Here is a 19829-nt window from a genome sequence, read left to right as displayed (position 1 = left end):
AATTCCTTGCTTCTTTAAAAATAAATAAGTAAATAAAATAAACATGTGACTTAACTAAACTTATCCTGAGGGAAAAAAATTACCAAGCATTCTTATTCTGTTACTAAGAACACTTGATTCTTTTCAGTTGTGTTCAGGGATTCATTCCTCTACATGGTTCTAAAATACTCATTTTATAGGTGAGTAAAGTAAGGCTCAGAGTGGTTAACTAACTTATTACTGTAGAAGCATATGTGTTTGGATTCATATATGACTCTTGAGACCAAGTTCTTTCCATTTTGCCATGCTTCCAAATTTGCTGGAGAAATGTTACAGAAGTTCCTCACAAGGAAAATATAAAGGTTATTATTTGTGGAGCTATCTTTTTTAGTCTAAGTATTTTCTGTTTTCTTCTTTGCTCATGTCACAATGCCAAAGCTTTGATTCTTTTTTATTGCTTTCTCCTGAGAAAGATCCCTGCATTCTGAAAACAGGAGTAGTAGTTACTTTTCTTTTTAAAAGCACTACATGATTAATGAACTATAAAATAAAAGACTTTCTTACATACAGTTTTGGTGTTTTTGATATTGCCTTTTAGTTCTAACAGTAGTCACTAGAAAATTGGGGCTAATTTAGGTATACGAAATACTTCAGTAAAGTGAAATTAATAAAATTCTAATGTCATTAAACATTAGAATAACAGCAACTTTTTTAGGCTGTGGATGTAAGAAAAGACCCTCTATATACCTTGGGTTTGTATTTATTATTCTGCTTATCTTAAATAATTTTGGTATGGTAAGACTATAATATTGGGGCCCAGATATCAAAGCTTGCCGGATTTGTTCAGAATAGTCTTCTAATTATGATTAAATATACAATTTTTAATTTTACACAGAAATAGATAGGAATTAATATTAAATTCCTTAGTGGAAAAAGTTTAGGCTGAAGACTATATTCTGAGAAGAAAAGAAATATAAAAGGCTTCAATAAAAAATAAATAAAAGTGATGTTTATAGGGTTAAAAAAAAGGTTGGGGTTTGTTTTCACCACTGGAATCATTGAGAAATGAGCAGCATCCCTGTGTATATCCCATGAGATGTATAGTAGGAATGGATTTCAAACTAATGTCAAAAGTTTATAGAAAAGACTACACTTTGGAAATAACTGAGAATTGATTAACTTTTTCACATGGTTGGGCTTTGTGGTATTTACTTTTTGGTCACTTTTTTTTATCTGTCAACTAACAATTGATAAACTTCCTTGCCTTGGCAAATACAAGGAATTTCTCAATATAAACCACCAACTTTCTAAAGACTGTGTGTGCCAAGCAGTGTGCTAGGTGCTAATAATCAAGAATTTAGGAGATAAAGATATTTGAATCTAATGCTCTTTTCTGTCAGGATCTAGATTACTGTGTTGGATGGAAAGGGACAGTGAATAGTGTTGAAAGTCATCAGGCTGTTGCCAGTATGTCCAGCGGGGCCAGTAGTCAAAGCACTAGTGTCAACATTTTTCCAGATGCCTCAGATGATGAGAGAGAGCTAGACATGATGGAGGGATACCACACAGTCATGCCTAGTAGTTCTGTCATCCATTTAAAACCCGTGAGTATTTGGATTTCAGTGAAAAAAATTTCAAGTTTGGTAAGTAATTTTCTTAGTCTGGTTAGTCTAAGAGTTTGAGTTTTTTTTTTTCCTTTGATGTTTCAGAAGTTTGGAACATAATTTAGGCAGCTTATTTTAAAGTGGCAAAAGGCTTTTAAATTCCCAGTTTAATGTCTGCATTTAGGGAACATGTTTTGGAATGCAAAAAGAATATTTTTTAAATCTTCAAGGAAAGAGAGAAAGAAATGCCATGTAATGTATTATCTGAAGTTACATAGATGAAAATGAAGGTATTTAAAAATAGTAACTATACAACATGATATTAATGATAATGGTTGCCTTTGGGAAGTGGAGAAAGGGTTAAGGTGGGTGATAATCAAAAGTGATTTTTGCATTTTCCATAATGTTTACATTTTTTTAAGTAAAACAGTGTAACTGTAGAAAATTACACCTTCTTGGTTTAGGAAATATGGATGTTTGCTATACTTTCACGTGTAAGATTTTAAATTTTCTTGAAAACCTTTGAAGGTCAGGTAACTCCTTTTTGTAATTGATGGAAATGCTTCCTTTTTAACTTCACTGCTTTCAATATTACCAAAATGTTACTGGGCACAATAGCTAAAAGATGGAACCAACCTAAGTGTTCATCAACACATGAATGGATAAACAAACCATAATATATACATATAATGGAATATTATTCAGCTGTGAAAAGAAATGGCATTCTAATGTATGCTACAATGTGAGTGAACCTTGAAAACATGCTAAGTGATATAAGCCAGACACAAAAGGGCAAATATTATTAGAATTCCACTTATATGAAATATCTAAAATAGTCAAATTCATAGAAAGTAGGTTAGAGGTTGCTAAGGGGCAAGTGGAAAATGAAATAAATACTTTTATTATTTTTATTTTGGTATCATTAATGTACAATTACATGAGCAACGTTATGGTTACTAGACTCCCCCTATTATCAAATCCCCACCACATACCCCATTACAGTCACTGTCCATCAGCATACTAAGATACTATAAACATTGTACATGTCTTTATGTGAACATGATGTATTAATTTCTATGACAAATACATAGGGTATTTTGCTGAGTCATAGGGCATATGTATGTTGGACTTCATAAGAAACTGTCAAACAGCTTTCCAAAATGGTTGTACTGTTTCACATCCCCATTAACAATGTATAAGAGTTGCAGTTGGTTCACATATTCTCCAGCATTTGGTTTGTCAGTCTTTTTTTATTTTAGCCATTCCGGTGGGAATGAAATGGAATGTCATGATAGTTGTTTTTGCAATTCCCTATGACTGAAGATGGCACCAGAATTTCCTTTTCATGTGTTTATTGTCCATTCGTGTATCTCTTTGGTGAAGTGTTTTTTTAAGTCTTTTGTCTGTTTTCTTATTCAGGTGTTCATCTTTTAATACTGATTAGTAGGAGTTTTTTTATATACTCTGGGTACAAGTATTATATCTCAGATATGTCTTGCAAATATTTTTTCTCCATCTGTAATAAATTAAAACTTTTTAGTTTTAAAATCCAATTTAAACAACCCATTAAAAACTAGTAAAGGCCATAAAAAAGCTTCCTCTAAAATCAGGAATAAGACAAGGATGCCTACTCACAACACTTTTATTCAATAGAATGTTGGAAGTCCTAGCTACATTAATCAGGCAAGAAAAAGAAATAAAAGGCATCCACACTGGTAAGGAAGAAGTGAAACAAAACTGTCACTGTTTGGAGATGACCTGATACTACATACAGAAGGCCCAAAAGACTCTACCAAAAGACTATTGAAATTAATATATCAACTGTACCTCAATTTTTAAAAATGTGTTAAAGACCTGAATAGACATTTATCCAAAGAATATATACAAATGGCCAAAAAGCACATGAAAAGATGCTCAATATAATTAGTCATTAGGGAAACACAAATCAAAACCACAATGAGGTACCACCTTACAGCCACTAGGATGGCTATTTTGTTTGTTTGTTAAGGTATCATTGACACACAATCTTATGAAAATTTCACATGAGCAACATTGGTTACTACATTCATCCATATTATCGAGTCCCCTGCTAACACCCCATTGAAGTCACTGTCCATCAGCGTAGTAAGATGCTATAGAGTCACTGCTTGTCTTCTCTGTGCTATTACTGCCTTCCCGTCTCCCCCTTCTATATTATGTGTGTTAATCATAATGCCCCTTAATCCTCTTCTCCCTCCCTCCCCACCCACCCTTCCCACCCCCTTCCTTTGGTGACTGCTAGTCCCTTCTTGGACTCTGTGAGTCTGCTGCTGTTTTGTTAGATGGCTAGCTATTAAAAGAGAAAAACAAAAACAAAGATGGAACATAACAATTAGGGAGCACATGGAGAAATTGGAACTCCTGCTCTGTATTGCTGGTAGGAATGTAAAATGTGAGCTGCTGTGGAAAACACTTGATGATTTCCCAAAAAGTTAAACATAGCATTTCCCCATGACCCAGAAATTCTACTCCTAGATATATACCCAATAACTGAAAGCAGGTACTTAAGCAAATGCATATACACAAATGTTCATAACAGCAGTATTCACAATAGCCAAAAGGTGGAAATAACCCAGAGGTCCAGCAACAAATAAATGGATAAACAAATTAGGGTATGTGCATACAGTGGAATATTAATCAGCTATAAAAAGGAATGTAGTACTGATACATGCTATACAATATGGATGAACCTTAGAAACATGCTAGGTGAAAGAAGCCAGATACAATAGGCCACATATTATATGAAACATCTAAAACAGATAAATCCATAGACAGAAAATAGATTGGTGGTGATGAGAAGGGGAGAATGGGGAGCAAGTGCTTAAAACATACAGGGCTTTCTGTTTTCTTCTGAGGTGTTAAATATGCTTTGTAACTAAATATGGGCAGTCATTGCAGAACATCATGAATATACTACATGCTACTGAATTCCTTACATTAAATGATTAATCATACATTGTGTGAATTTTGCCTCTATTTAAGAATCCAGTTTGTACATTTTTTTCTTTATAGTAGGGGTAGTGGTTGCAGAACATCATGAATATACAAAATGCTACTCAGTTCACTTTACATGATTAATCTTACATTATGTATTTTGTCTCTGTTTGAGAATGCAGTTGGTACATTTTTTTCATTATAATCAGTGTTTTTTGTGTCCTTTCCAAGAAATATTTGCTGACCCCAAGGTCATGACAATATTTTGTGTTTTCTGCTGTATGATTCTGAATTTTAGGTTTAGGTCAAGTGATTCTTTTCAAATCAGTTTCTGTATATAGAATGATTAAGCATTTATTTACTTTGAATACAGAGAACCAGTTGTTACAGCAGGGTTTGTTAAAAACACTTTCCTTTCCTCTTTGTATTAACTTGACTTTTTGATAGCAAATCAATTGACTGAATATATGTGGGTTGGTTTCCAGGTTTTACTATGTACCTTTGCTCTAATAAGTCTGTCCTTATACCAATACCAGTGTTTTGATTACTGAAGTTTACATCTTCTAACTTTTTATTCCCCCTCAAAATTTTGGCTATTCTAGGTCCTTTACATTCCCATTTAAATTTTAGAAACAGCTAGTTTGTCTGCTTCTTCAGATGAAATTTTATTAGAAGCTGTTGACTGGATTCTCCTACATGAATTACCTGCTTAGTTGATAGTAGACTGGTCTAAGATGGTTTTGAAAGAAAAAGGTTTTGCTTTATTTCACTCTTTCCTCTCCATTGCTGTAGGTTACAAGGCAAATGCAAGAACACGAGCCTAGAGAACAAATGTTTTGTTACATCGAAATGAGATGGCAACATCGAAAAAAGCTGGTGACTCTGGAAGATAAGCTAAAGGCTGAGATGTATGAGCATCGTTTCAGAATAGAAAAAGATTTTGAAACTCAGTGTAACAACTTTGCGGCAGAAATGGAGAAACTTATTGAGAAACATCAGGCTGCTCTGGAAAAAGAGGTAGCTGATCAGTATTACTAATGTATTTATTCTAACTTGTGACTATTTCAAAATTAACCAAGATGGCATTTCCTATTAGGGTATCTGTTCCCCAGAACCAAGCAAATCAGTTGGGGAAAGGGAGAAATATTTATATAATAGGTAAAATTTCCAGTGCTGAGTCTGGGAACCAGTAGATATGGGATTGATAACTTGATAGTTTTATCATGTAACAGTGGGTAAGTCAGGTAGATCAGATTAAAGATGATGACGTGACAGGTGAGAAGAGACCTCCTCCCAAAACCACATATAATACAAAAATACAGTTAATAAAACTTACCTTAAAAGATCAGGAAAAAAGGCTGCCCCAGACTGCTTACACCTGGAGAAAAAACAAACCTCTAATAGGGTAACATACGAAAGTCGTGATCCGGAGGGACCCACGCTCTTCCCCCACCCCAGCTCACTGGCAGAAGGAAGAGAAATGGAGTGGGGATGGGTGGAGGCCTGGGACTGCTGAACACCCAGCCCTGGAGATCTGCTGTGCTGTGAGAGCACAAACCCACATTGCATGGTGCTCTTGTGATTAGTGGGGTTGGAAAACTAAGACAGAAGGAACACTTGGAGAGACTGAGATTCCAGCTGCTTGTGGAAAATGGGGATCCACATCTGGCTGCTCTGGGACAAAAGAAAGGCAGGCAGTATGAGAGACTTTCTAACAGTGAGAGAACTACTAAAGGGGCAAGGATTGCACAGGGCTAGCTGCTCAGGAAAAAAGACAGGTAGACAAAATTGTCCAGGTACACTCTGCCCAGCATATTTGGAACTTTTCAGAAACTTCAGGCACTACATCCCCCAGGCTGGCTACCCAGCTCTGAGGCCTTCCACCATGATACACATCCTGCTGCACCTTCCAGACAGCTGGCACTGGCTTGCAAACCAGCTGCCCCTGCCCTGGTGTCAGTCCAGCCAGAGGGAAGCCCTGCCTACAGCAGCTACAAATGCAAAGCATACAGGGTTACACCTGTGTGTTTGTCCCACTGGTCTGGCTGTGGAGACAGGCACAGTAGCTGGGAAGCAGGAAACAGCTCTTCCCAACCCCCAGTGACCAGCACTGCTCCCCTGTGACCCCCAACTTCCCTCCATGGGCTAAGCAGCTCCAGAGAGTAGACCTTCTGGGTAATAGAGGGTGCCACATACAGATATGAAACATCAAAGGGATCAAACGCTTTAGAACAGATGGACCTAACAGATATCTACAGAATGCTCCACCAAAAAGCCGCAGGATACACATTCTTCTCAGGTTCATCCCCAGATCCCAAAAACACCAGAAAAAGAATCAAGTGAAAATGAACTCATCAACCTTCCTGAAAGACATTTTAAAAAGAAGTCATAAGCATGCTCATAGAGGTACAGAAAGATATTCAAGAACTCAGAAATGAATTCAAGGCAGAGATTCATTCATTATGGAATACAATGGGGGAATTTAAAAGCAGATTATATACGATAGAGGAGACAATAAATGAAAAAGAATGTGGAGAAGAGGAATACAAAGAAGCTGAGGCACAGAAAAAAGGATCTTTAGGAATGAAAGAATATTGAGAGAACTGTGTGACCAATCCAAATGGAACAATATTTGTACTATAGGGGCACCAGAAGAAGAGAGAGAAAAGGGGAAAGTGTCTTTGAGGAGGTAATTGCTGAAAATTTCCCCAGTATGGGGAAGGAGATAGTCTCTCAGGCCATGGAGATGCACAGATATCCCAACACGGGACCCAAGGAAGACAACACCAAAACATATAATAATTAAAATGGCAAAGATCAAGGATAAAGAGAGAGTAGTAAAAGAAGGCACAGAGAGTAAAAGGATCATATACAAAGGAAAACAAATCAGGCTATCATCAGACTTCACAGCTGAAACCTTACAGGCCAGAAGGGATTGGCATGATTTATTTACTGCAATGAAGCAGAAGCAAGAATACTCTACCTGGAAAGATTATCATTTAAAGTTGAAGGAGGGATTAAACAATTTCCAGAAAAGCAAAAGCTGAGAGAATTTACCTCCCACCAACTGTCTTTACAGTGTATTTTGGAGGGACTGCTATAGATGGAAGTGTTCCTAAGGCTAAATAGCTGTCACCAGAGGTCATGAAGGCACAGTAAAGAAAGGAGAACAATTAATTACTAAGCAAATGCAGAATTAAATCAACTACCCCAAAGTAGGTTAAGGGTAGACAAAGAGTACAGAATATGATACCTAATATATAAAGCATGGAGGAGGAAGAAAAAAGAAGAGAAAAAATAACCTTTGGATTGTGTTTGTAATAGCATAGTGAGTTTAGTTAGACTCTTAGATAGTAAGGAAGTTACCCTTGAACCTTTGTAACCACAAATCTAAAGCATGCAAAGGCAAAAAGTACGTAACTATCGATAATCACTATAAATGTAAATGGTCTGAATGCACCAAACAAAAGACATAGAGTCACTGAATGGATAACAGAAGAAGAACCATCTATATGCTGCCTGCAAGAGACTAACTTTAAACCCAAAGACATACACAGACTGAAAGTAAAGGGATGGGAAATGATATTTCATGCATCTAATAATGAGATAAAAGCAAGAGTTGCAGTACTTATGTCAGACAAAATAGACTTCAAAGCACAGAAAGTCACAAGAGACAAAGAATGACATTACATAATGATAAAGGGGTCAGTCCAACAAGAGGATATATAACCATTATAAATATCTATGCACCCAACACAGGAGTACCTACATGTGTGAAACAAATACTAACAGAATTAAAAGGGGAAATAGAATTCATTGCATTCATTTTAGGAGACTTCAACACACCACTCACTCCAAAGGACAAATCAACCAAACAAAAAATAAGTAATATGACAGAGGCACTGAACAACGCTTTAGAACAGATGGACCTAACAGATATCTACAGAATGCTCCACCAAAAAGCCACAGGATACACATTCTTCTCAGGTGCACATGGAACATTTTCCAGAATAGATCATATACTAGGCCACAAAAAAGAGCCTCAGTAAATTCAAAAATATTGAAATTGTACCAACCAGCTTCTCAGACTACAAAGGTATGAACCTAGAAATAAATTACTCAAAGAAAGTGAAAAAGCCCACAAACACATGGAGGCTTAACAACATGCTCCTAAATAATCAATGGATCAATGACCAAATTAAAACAGATCAAGCAATATATGGAGGCAAATGACAACACTAATTCAACACCACAAAATCTGTGGGATGCAGCAAAGGCTGTGCTAAGAGGGAAGTTCATTGCAATACGGACCTACCTCAGGAAAGAAGAAAAATCCCTTTTGAACAGTCTCAACTCACAATTAACAAACCTAGACAAAGAAGAACAAATGAGGCCCAAGTCAGTAGAAGGAGGGACATAATAAAGATTAGAACATGCTTAAATAAATTGACAAGATTAAAACAATAGAATCAATGAAAGCAGGAGATGGTTTTTTGAGAAAATAAGCAAAATAGATAAACCCCTAGCCAGACTTATCAAGAAAAAAATAAAGAGAATCAGAAATGAAAAGGAAAAATCACTACGCACACCACAGAAATACAAAGAATTAGGAGAGAATACTATGAAAACTCGTGTGCTAACAGACTGGATAACCTAGAAGAAATGGACAACATTCAAGAAAAGTACAACCTTCCATGGCTGACCCAGAAAGGAACAGAAAATCTGAACAGACCAATTACCTGCAGCAAAACTGAATTGGTAATCAAAAAACTACCTAAGAATAAAACTCGTGCGCCAGATGGCTTCACTGCTGAATTTTATCAAACATTTAGTGAAGAGCTAATACCCATCCTCCTTAAAGTTTTCCAAAGAGTAGAAGACGAGGGTATACTTCCACCCTCATTCTATGAAGCCAGCATCACTCTAATACCAAAAGTAGGCAAATACCCCACAAAAAAGAAAATTAGAGACCAATACCCCTGTGAACCTAGGTGCAAAAATACTCAACAAAATCAAATTAAAAAATATACCAAACAGATCGTCTATCATGATCAAATATGATTTTTTCCATGGATGCAAGGATGGTACAACATTCGAACATCCATCAGCATCATCCACCACATTGACAAAAACAAAGACAAAAACCACATGATCATCTTCATAGAAGCTGAAAAAGCATTCAACAACATTCAACATCCATTCATGGTAAAAAATCTCAACAAAATGAATATAGAGGGCAAGTAACTCAACATAATAAAGGCCATATATGACAAACCCAAAGCCAACAACATACTTAACAGTGGGAAGCTGAAATCTTTTCCTCTAAGATCAGAAACAAGACAAGGATGCCCACTCTCCCCACTTTTATTCAACATAGTACTGGAGGTCCTAGCCATGGCAATCAGACAACACAAAGAAATAAAAGTTATCCAGATTGGAAAAGAAGAAGTTAAACTGTCACTGTTTGAGATGACATGATATTATACATAAAAAACCCTGAAGAATCTACCCCTACACTACTAGAACTAATAACTGCATTCAGCAAGTGGGAGGATACAAAACTAATATAGAGAAATCTGTTGCATTCCTATACACTAATGATTAACTAGCAGAAAGAGAAATCAGGAAAACAATTCCATTCACAATTGCATCAATAAGAATAAAGTACCTAGGGATAAAATGAATGAAGGAAGTGAAAGACCTATACCCTGAAAACTACAAGACAGTCTAGAGAAAGAAGATACCAATAAATGGAAATAACATCCCTTGCTCATGGAAAGGAAGAATTAATACTGTCAAAATGGCCATCCTGCCTGAAGCAATCTACCAATTCAATGCAATCCCGATCAAAATGCCAACAGCATTCTTCAATTAACTAGATCACATAGTTCTAAAATTCATATGGTACCACGGAAGACCCTAAATAGCCAAAGCAATCATGAGAAGGAAGAATAAAGCAGGTTGGGGATTATGCTCCCTGACTTCAAGCTCTACTGCAAAGACAATTTGGTACTGGCACAAGAACAGACCCATAGACCAGTGGAACACACTAGGGATCCCAGCTAAAAACCAAGCACATATGGTCAATAAATATATGATAATGGTGCCATGGACATACAGTGGGGAAACAACAGTGTCTTCAACAACTGGTGTTGGCAAAACTGGACAGCTACATGCAAGAGAATGAAACTGGATTATTGTCTTACCCCGTACGTGAAAGTAAACTCAAAATGGATCAAAGACCTGAATGTAAGTCATGAAACCATAAAACTCTTAGAAGACAACATATGCAAAAATCTCTTGAACATAAACATGAGCAACTTTTTCCTGAACACATCTCCTTGGGCAAGGGAAACAAAAGCAAAAATGGGACTACATCAAGCTTCTGTATAGCAAAGGACACCATCAGCAGAACAAAAAGGCATCCTACAGTGTGGGAGAATATATTTGTAAATGACATATCTGACAAGTGATTAACATCCAAAATATGTAAAGAGCTTACATGCCTCAACACCCAAAAAGCAAATAACCTGGTTAAAAAATGGGCACAGGATATGAACAGACACTTCTCCAAAGAAGAAATTCAGATGGCCAACAGGCACTTGAAAAGATGCTCCACATCACTAATTTTAAAAGCACAATGAGATATCACCTCACACCAGTTAGTATGGCCAACATAGAAAAAACTATGAGCAATTATGGTGGCTAGGATGTGGAGAAAGGAGATTCCTCCTACACTGCTGGTGGGAATGTAAACTAGTTCAAGCATTGTGGATAGCAATATGGAGGTTCCTCCAAAAACTGAAAATAGAAATTCCATTTAGCCCAGGAATTCCACTCCTAGGAATTTACCCAGAGAAAACAAGCTGTCAGATTCAAAAAGACATATGCACCCCTATGTTTATTGTAGCACTATTTACAATAGCCATGATATGGAAGCAACCTAAGTGTCCACTAGTAGATGGATGGATAAAGAAGAAGTGGTACATATACACAATGGAATATTATTCAGCCACACAAAGAAAACAAATCCTACCATTTGCAACAACATGGATGGAGCTAGAGGGTATTATGCTCAGTGAAATAAGTCAGGCAGAGAAAGACAAATACCAAATGATTTCCCTCATTTGTGGAGTATAACAACGAAGCAAAACTGAAGGAACAAAACAGCAGCAGATTCACAAACTCAGAGAAGCGACTAGCGGTTACCAAAGGAGAGGGGTGTGAGAGGGCGGTTGGGGAGGGAGGGAGAAGGGGATTGAGTGTATTATGATTAGCACACATGGTGTGGGGGGGATCATGGGGAAGACAGTGTAGCACAGAAAAGACATGTAGTGACTGTGGCATCTTACAACACTGATGGACAGTGACTGCAATGGGGTGTTGAGGGAGAACTCGATATGGGTGAATGTAGTAACCACATTGGTTTTCATGTGAAACCTTCATAAGAGTGTATATCAATGATAACTTACTAAAAAAAAGTCATTAAGTATTCTGTTCTAGGCCTTGGACACTTTGGTTATCTGAGGAGTTTGATAAATCAGTTAGTATTTAATTTCGGTTTCAGAAATCATTCATTATTCTCTGTGTACTTTTTGGAAACCTTAAATTTATAGTAGCATTTTTATATCAGAAGAATTGAAGAGTACTATAATATACAGAGAATGTTAAAGTAAGAGGGATTAAGAGGGTTTCAGATTCAGATTTATCCCATTTGTTTACTGCAAATAACTATCATTCGACTATATGATAAAGGTGCATTTTTTTTAGGAGTTATGTGAAAATTTGCCTTCTAATTTCCTTGGTTTCCCATTTGTTTCAATTTATTTTGATCATCACAGTTGTCAAGTAAAATGTAAACTTCTCAATAAATTTACACTATATCTTCAAATATGTCTGGCTAGTCCACCCTGAGGCATTTATAGCTACCCTGTTCACCCTTTCCTGCAAAAAAAGAAGACTCATTCTCTCACAGTAATAGAGAATTTAGCAAAATAATTTCTGGTGTAAATGAATATTTGATCTTGAAATAATTTCATAAGAGAATTAAAAATATTTAGAATTGTGTTTGGTGTTGTACTTTCTTGAATAATTTGTAAAGTGGTAGATACTAACATGTTTAGGAAAGCAATTCGTGAAACGTGCAATATGATTTTAGATTTATTTTATATATTTATATCTATGTCTATATATGCCTAGAAAAAATTAGGAAGGATATGCACCAAAATGTTCATATTGGTTATCTCTGGTTGGTAAAATCATATAAGATTTTTCTTCTTTGTGTTTTTCTATATTTCCTAAATGTTCTGCAATGAATATGTGTAGTTCACCCTTGAATAACATAGGTTTGAACTGCACAGGCTCATTTATACACATACTGCTTTTCAATAAGGATCTAGGAAAATGTTTTGAGAGACGGTTTGAAAGATCATTTTCTTTTTTCTAGCTTTCTTTATTGTAAGAATACAGTGTATAATTTATACGACATACAGAGTATGTGTGAATATCTGTTCCTATTGTTAGTAAGGCTTCCAGTCAGCAGCATGCTATTAGTAGTTAAGTTTTTGGGGAGTGAAAAGTTATATGAGGATTTTTTTACTATGTTGGGAGTCAACACCCCTAATCCCCACATTTTTTATGGGTCAACTATTGCATGTATCATCAGAAATAATATTATACAGAGATTTAATATTTAACATTTTCATATTACTTAAAATACAAATTAGGAGTCAGGGATTAATTTGAAGATGAATGTATTACATTATTTAATATACAAGTCAAGCTAGATAAAAGGTCATAACTTAATTACATTTGTTTTGTTTTATTGGGGGGGGGGGTCGGGCAGCATACTCCAGTATTGGGAAAAAGGTGAAAACACTGACCCTGTAAAAGATCAGCATTTTAAAGATGAGTTCCATTTTGTTGGTTCTCTGAAATTCAAATAATAAGGATGCTGAGTAATACTTAATAATTTATTTGATATTCTTGTTTTGATAATGATTATACTGATTTTATATTCTTAGGTGGGAGGAAGTATCCTTGCTAATGTGTATTAAACCGCTGCTTTGAAGCTTATCTGCTTAGCTAATTTGATCCATTTAAAAAATTTTCCTATAGGCTAAAGTGATGTCCAATGAGGAGAAAAAATTTCAGCAACATCTTCAGGCCCAACAGAAGAAAGAACTGAGTAACTTTTTGAAGTCCCAGAAGAGAGAATATAAACTTCAGAAGGGACAGCTTAAGAAGGTATTTACTTTATAAAACTTTTCAAGCCACTTACCTGCTTACTGATTATATTCAATATTGATCTACTCGTAGAACCATTAGCATAAATTTTTCTTTTGTTTGTGGCCACTAACTATATATCAGTTTAAGTGAGGACATTGATTATAATCTATTTTCAATGGCTGATATCCTCAGTTGAGTGGGATCTAAAAAGAGTGATCTCTTGAACATTTAAATTATTTTATGAAGCTATTATTTATAATAGCTTCCCTAAGCACTTACTGAGTAACTGAGTCACTAGAAATAAAAATACTTTAGCTGTGAAAAAGAGCCATACATTTCTTCCTTTAAAAGTAAATCATACCTTCTTACTTTGGGCTCAGATTACAATAATTTGTTCTTATTCTGATTTTAACACAGAATAAGGATAAGAGGCATTTCTGCTCATCCCATGTTCTTTAATAGGAAAGCATGCTAATTATGTCTTTATGGTTACATGATTTCATGTGTGTTTGCCCTTTATGTGCTGCTTTCTTGAACTTCTTTTTATCGCAGATGTACTCTAACTTTGAGGAAAGCCATGGTTGTTCCAAGGCAATTTCTGAAAGGGGATTATTATTCAGGATAGTGGTCAGGACACAAAAATGATATGTGTCAGCTATTGCATATGTATTATATTGCAGAGAATATAAATCAGCCATCTTTTCTAGGTCTAAGATGATTTTTCAGAGAATATTGACCTTATGGTTCTTCACCTGTTATTCAAGAAAGAAACCAATTCTTTATTAGTTTCATTGATAAGATACTCAAGCACATAAATATAAGAAATCACATAAACTTGTAGTTCTCAACTTAAAGATATCAATGAGAAGACAGAGATAATACAGGCGTACACACAAAGAATCATTTGGCTATGTTCTTCAAAATCTCTTGCCAAGGAAATTCCCCACCCACCAAGACTTCTCCAGTTACACCCCCTCTTACAAACTGATGGGCTGAAATTTTTAGCCCATGTAATAAATTATTAGCACACAGATAAATTAATCTTGATAACATAACCATAATATCTTTGGTACAGTGCTTTTGTGTGTGTAGGAATTTGACCTATAATTAGATATTTAAGTCTTATTAAGGACCTTTTGGTGGCACAAAGCCTTGCTATATATACCCTGCCAAGTGAGGTTCATTGATAAGATTTTTCTGACTTGAAAGAGAATAACCTGCTATGTATTCCCATTACTGTAATCTAAAAGCTAAACTCAGTACTAGAACATGGAATTTGAAAAGATGGTAAGTAGGATTCCCAACTGTAAATAAATACCCAACAAAATACAGTTCTATAGTTGTTTCTTAGTGAAATGAGGTTTTAGTTTTATAAATGAATGTGTTGGTTTAGATAATCCTTCAAGCATATAATTCATAGTCTAACTAATAAGCTCGTTTTCTTTTAGAAGGTAGTTTTTTGTTTTTTTTTTTTTGTTTTTTTTTTTTGTGTGTGTGTGTGTATTCATTTAGAATGATTATTATCGGTACAGAGGAAGGGACATACTAGAGTCTTGGTGGGTGGGGAGTTTCCTTGGCAAAAGATTTTGAAAAACATAGCCAAGTGAGTCTTTGTGTATATGCCTGTATTATCCCTGTCTTATCATTGACATCTGTAAGTTGAGAACTACAAGCTTATGTGCTTTTTATTTTTATGTGTTTGAATACCTTATTAATGAAAGTAATGAATAATTGGTTTCTTTCTTGAATAACAGATGAAGAACCATAAGGTTAATAGTCTCTGAAAAGTCATCTTAGACCTAGGAAAGATGGCTGATTTATATTCTCTACAAGGTTGATGCATTTTAGGTAGAAATATACTAGTATTAATTAGCATCCTCGGGTTTGTATTATTGAACGTATTGTCAATATTCTCATGTTGTCTAGTATAAATGAATTTTTTTTAGGTAGTTCGTGAGATGATATTTAAAATGCTGTAGAAAAACATTGGTCTTGCCTTGTGCAGTGGTTATAGTGCTGAATATTAAATCCTTTCTAAAAGGTCTCTATTTTCCTATAGTTTTCTTGATTTTCCATTTAATTTCCAAAGTCTTTTATACTGAACCCATCCTTAACTTTGCCCAAAACTTAGCATTTCTATTGAAAATCAAGAAGTGAGACATAACTATATTTTAACCTTGATTTTAATTCGTGTGTGATTTTTACTTGAAAGCACTGCCTTCTTCCCCTTTTTGGGAGGGATTTAAAGAAAGATGCTTTACTTCATTCACCAATCATTGTGCACTTTCAAAGCCATGAGCCATCATAAATATAGCTGCGCAAAACTAAAAAGTATGCATGTTTTCTAGTGTATGTTTTCTTTTCTTGTCCTACTTCATGGATAACTCAAGAAACAGAAAAATACTACCTACTTCCTTAAGGTCATCGCCCTGCCTGCCCTTGAGAGAGGGTGCAAATTAAGTACTTTTACGGAAGATTACCAGCTACCAAATAATGTATTCATGTAGTTAATTTTTATGTATTTTGAACTCAGTGGTTTTTTATCTTGCCAGGCACTGAATGAAAGCCAGAGCGCCCCAAGGAAAGAAAAACAGGAATGGCTGTCAAAGCAGATAGAGAACATCCAGCATCTCCAAGCAGCGGAAAAGACTGATCTTCTTCAACATCAGAGACAGTGCCTAGGACTGCAATGCCGTCTCTTCCAAAGAAAGATATTTCTTGGGCGCTGTAACTTGGAGCAGGACCTTGTCATGGAGGTATGTTTAAATGGTGTGAAATCAGAATCTTCCTGAAAATATGTCAGTCACATCCCACCCTCAAGGCCTTAGAGCGCTTCTGCTTCCCTTTGCCTAAGTCCTTCTTCCCTGGAAACCCAGCCCACATGGTTCACCTTCTCCCTCACTTCATATCTCCTCAATTCTGATCACCAAATCCTTCTCCCTTCTTTAAATATTCTTGCACTCCTCTCTCTCTCTCTCACACACACACACACGTGCACACTTTTAATGGGGATATCTCTCTCCCCAAGTAGAATGGAAATTATATGAAGTCCCAGGTTCTGTTCAGGGCTTTTATATCCAGTGGATAGATATATTCAGGCCTTATACCTAGTGGCTGGCCCATAATAGGTATTCAATAAATATGTATTAAGTAAATATTTAATAAATATTAAATCCATGAGTGAAAGAAGTATTAATTTTTAAATGTGAGAAAATTAATTGGATAATTTGTGCCTTTTCATCCAAAATGGGTGCCATGAAGGTATATACTACCATTGAACATATTTTTATAATCATGAAATTATTCATTGGGCATATGTAGAAACTTATGCCAATGAAAACAACGGTTCTCATTATCAGGTATACCTATGAGCAAAGATCAATTTATTTCCAAGAGTGGCTGAAAATAAACTTCAAATATAAGTTAATTATTCAAATTCACTAATAATTAAAGAAATTCAAATTAAAACAATTGAATCAATTCTATAAGATCAGTCTAAAAAATTGGTAAGTCCTAGTAGTGGCATGGGAAAGTGGGCCATGTTGGGAAGAATATAAATTGCTACTGCCATTTTGCAGCATAATTCAGCAGCTTTTACAATTTAATTTGCATGTATCTTCTATCCATCAAATCCACTTCTCAAATTCTATCCTAAAGAAATAATAACATAATTATATGGTGTATCATGTGTAGATGTTTATTGAAAATTTGTTATAAAGCAAAAAATGAAACAACTACGGCATCACAAAGCAGAAGCTTACTATAAAACTTAAAAAAAAAGATCTGTATGTCCTGATCTGATCTGGATAATTGTCCATTGTATTTTTAGGGAAAGCATATTATATGCCTATAATATATATTTTTATTCAATTTTAAAACTGTATGTTATTGTGCAATAGTTGTGTCACGATAGCATGGGGAAGGTTGGGAAACATGTACACCAAATGTTGGCCCCTGGAGAAGGGGCAGCAGAGGCAAAAGGGCCAAGTCTGACTTCCTTCTACAGAGAAAAAGAGAGAGTGTGTGTGTGAGTGTATGTGTGTGTGTGGTATATTTGATCTTTTTAAACTGAAAAAATTGTTGTAACATTTATTGATCATGAGGTAGGTATTCTGAGAGCTTTCCACTTATGAATTCATTTCAGCCTCATGTTAATTTTATGAAACAGCTATGTTATGGTCTCCATTTGAGAAGTGATGAAATTGAAGCACAGAGTGTAAGTAATTAACCCAAGGACTCACTCCTAGTTGGTAGCAGAGCCAGGATTTAGAAAGCAGGCAGTCTAGCCCTAGAGTCTTGTGTTCTTTTTTGTTTGTTTGTTTTTTAATTTTTTATTAAGGTATGATTGATATACACAATTATGAAGGTTTCACGTGAAAAAACAATGTGGTTACTACATTTACCCATATCATCAAGTCCCCACCCATACCCCAATGCAGTCACTGTCCATCAGTGCAGCAAGTTGCCAGAGACCCACTATGTCCCTTCTCTGTGAAACACTGTTCTCCCCCTGATCCCCCACACCATGTGTACTAAACATAATACCCCTCAGTCCCCTTCTCCCTCCCTCCCCACCCACCCTTCCACACCCCTCCCCTTTGGTAACCACCAGTTCATTCTTGGAGTCTGAGTCTGCTGCCATTTTGTTCCTTCAGTTTTACTTCATTGTTATTAGAGTCTTGTGTTCTTAACCACTACACTATACTGGGTATACTGCATGTAATAGAATTGAATGTATACCCTGAAGAAATTCAAAGGATGACTTAGTCCTCTTCAAATACAAAATTAGGAAACATAAATGAAAGAGAGTAGAAAGGACATTAAGTCTCTTGGGACAGATTTGATATGTCTTAAGCTTATTGCTAAAATAGTATAAATAGCTAATGAACAGATAAGGAAATTATGCTACCAATTGCCCATTTTCTACAGTTACAGTAATAAAACTCTAATATTTACTGTGCAGTCATTATTAAATCAGAGGATTACATCCATATCCTGGTTATTCTGTTTCTTAGTATTTTTTTCTCCTGGCATTGTACATCAGTAAATTATGCCTTTGTCTTTTGTTATGAATTAGGAGTTAAATAAGAGGCAGACTCAAATGGACTTGGAGTATGCAATGCTACTGCGACATCATGAATCCATGCAAGAACTGGAGTTCCGTCAGCTCAACACAATGCAGAAGATGTGCTGTGAGCTGATCAGATTGCAGCATCAAGCCGAGCTCACTAACCAGCTGCAGCATAATAAATGGAGAGAACAAGAACTAAGGCGAAAGCACATCATGGAGGTTCGACAACAGTCTAAGAGGCTGAAGGTACCTTTAGCCTAAGCTTCTTGACAAAGGAGAACAGATAAAAGGCATCATGTAAACACTAAAAGTCTAAGCCAGATGTCTGCCATAAAGAAACTGAATAAGCTTTTTTTCTTTTCATTTTAAGCATGTTTGGTTAGTTTTGATGTAGAGGGTCTGTAGCTACAGACTTCTGCTTATGTATTTCTCAGCAGAGTACCAAAAAATGGCCAGAACTTCTTAACTGCAGAAAGTGCCATAAATGAGATTCAAAATTCTTATTGTAAGTGTACCCAAATGTCCAATGTTGACACTACAACTATATATCAACATACTAACCTGTTGGCTTCTCTCTGTTGTTCCAAGTTTTATAGTTTCGGGATCTTATTTCCTCTGAATGTGATTTGTATCCAAAAGAGGCAGTAAGTTGTTGATTAGTACAGAAACCAGTGAATGAAAAATGCCTTTTTACCCCCTCTCCCTTCATTGTCTATACTCATCCTAAGAGGAATAGTGGAATTATCACATTGTTACTCCCATTCTTTCTGTGCTTGTTAGCATAGGTAAGACCAGGGCATGTGTAGTTGGAGTGTATTTTTTTAATTAGCACATCAGAGTGAAGCAAGTTATTATTATATGCTCTCTTGTAGACAAATAAGGAAAGACAAGTGTTGGTGATATATAATACCTAAGGACTTTAAATTTTGTATTTGCTTTTCATAGACGAATTGATTCATAGGATACAAAATTCA

General features: G+C 35.7%; 1 protein-coding gene across 1 annotated transcript in view; it reads left to right on the top strand.

The window, feature by feature from the left end:
• Window positions 1–19829, top strand: part of LOC130683443 (serine/threonine-protein kinase TAO1-like) — a 139544-nt gene that overhangs the window by 111827 nt on the left and 7888 nt on the right. The window contains exons 13-17 of the mRNA XM_057500877.1: window positions 1380–1583; window positions 5349–5573; window positions 13674–13802; window positions 16337–16540; window positions 18862–19101. Coding sequence (XP_057356860.1) covers window positions 1380–1583; window positions 5349–5573; window positions 13674–13802; window positions 16337–16540; window positions 18862–19101 — 1002 coding nt within the window. The remainder of the gene's footprint in view (window positions 1–1379; window positions 1584–5348; window positions 5574–13673; window positions 13803–16336; window positions 16541–18861; window positions 19102–19829) is intronic.

The sequence above is a fragment of the Manis pentadactyla genome, chromosome 4, assembly GCF_030020395.1.
Source record: "Manis pentadactyla isolate mManPen7 chromosome 4, mManPen7.hap1, whole genome shotgun sequence".
NCBI classification, from domain to species: Eukaryota; Metazoa; Chordata; class Mammalia; order Pholidota; family Manidae; genus Manis; species Manis pentadactyla.
Note: the sequence above shows the minus strand (reverse complement) of the source record. Positions and strands in the feature narration are given on the sequence as shown.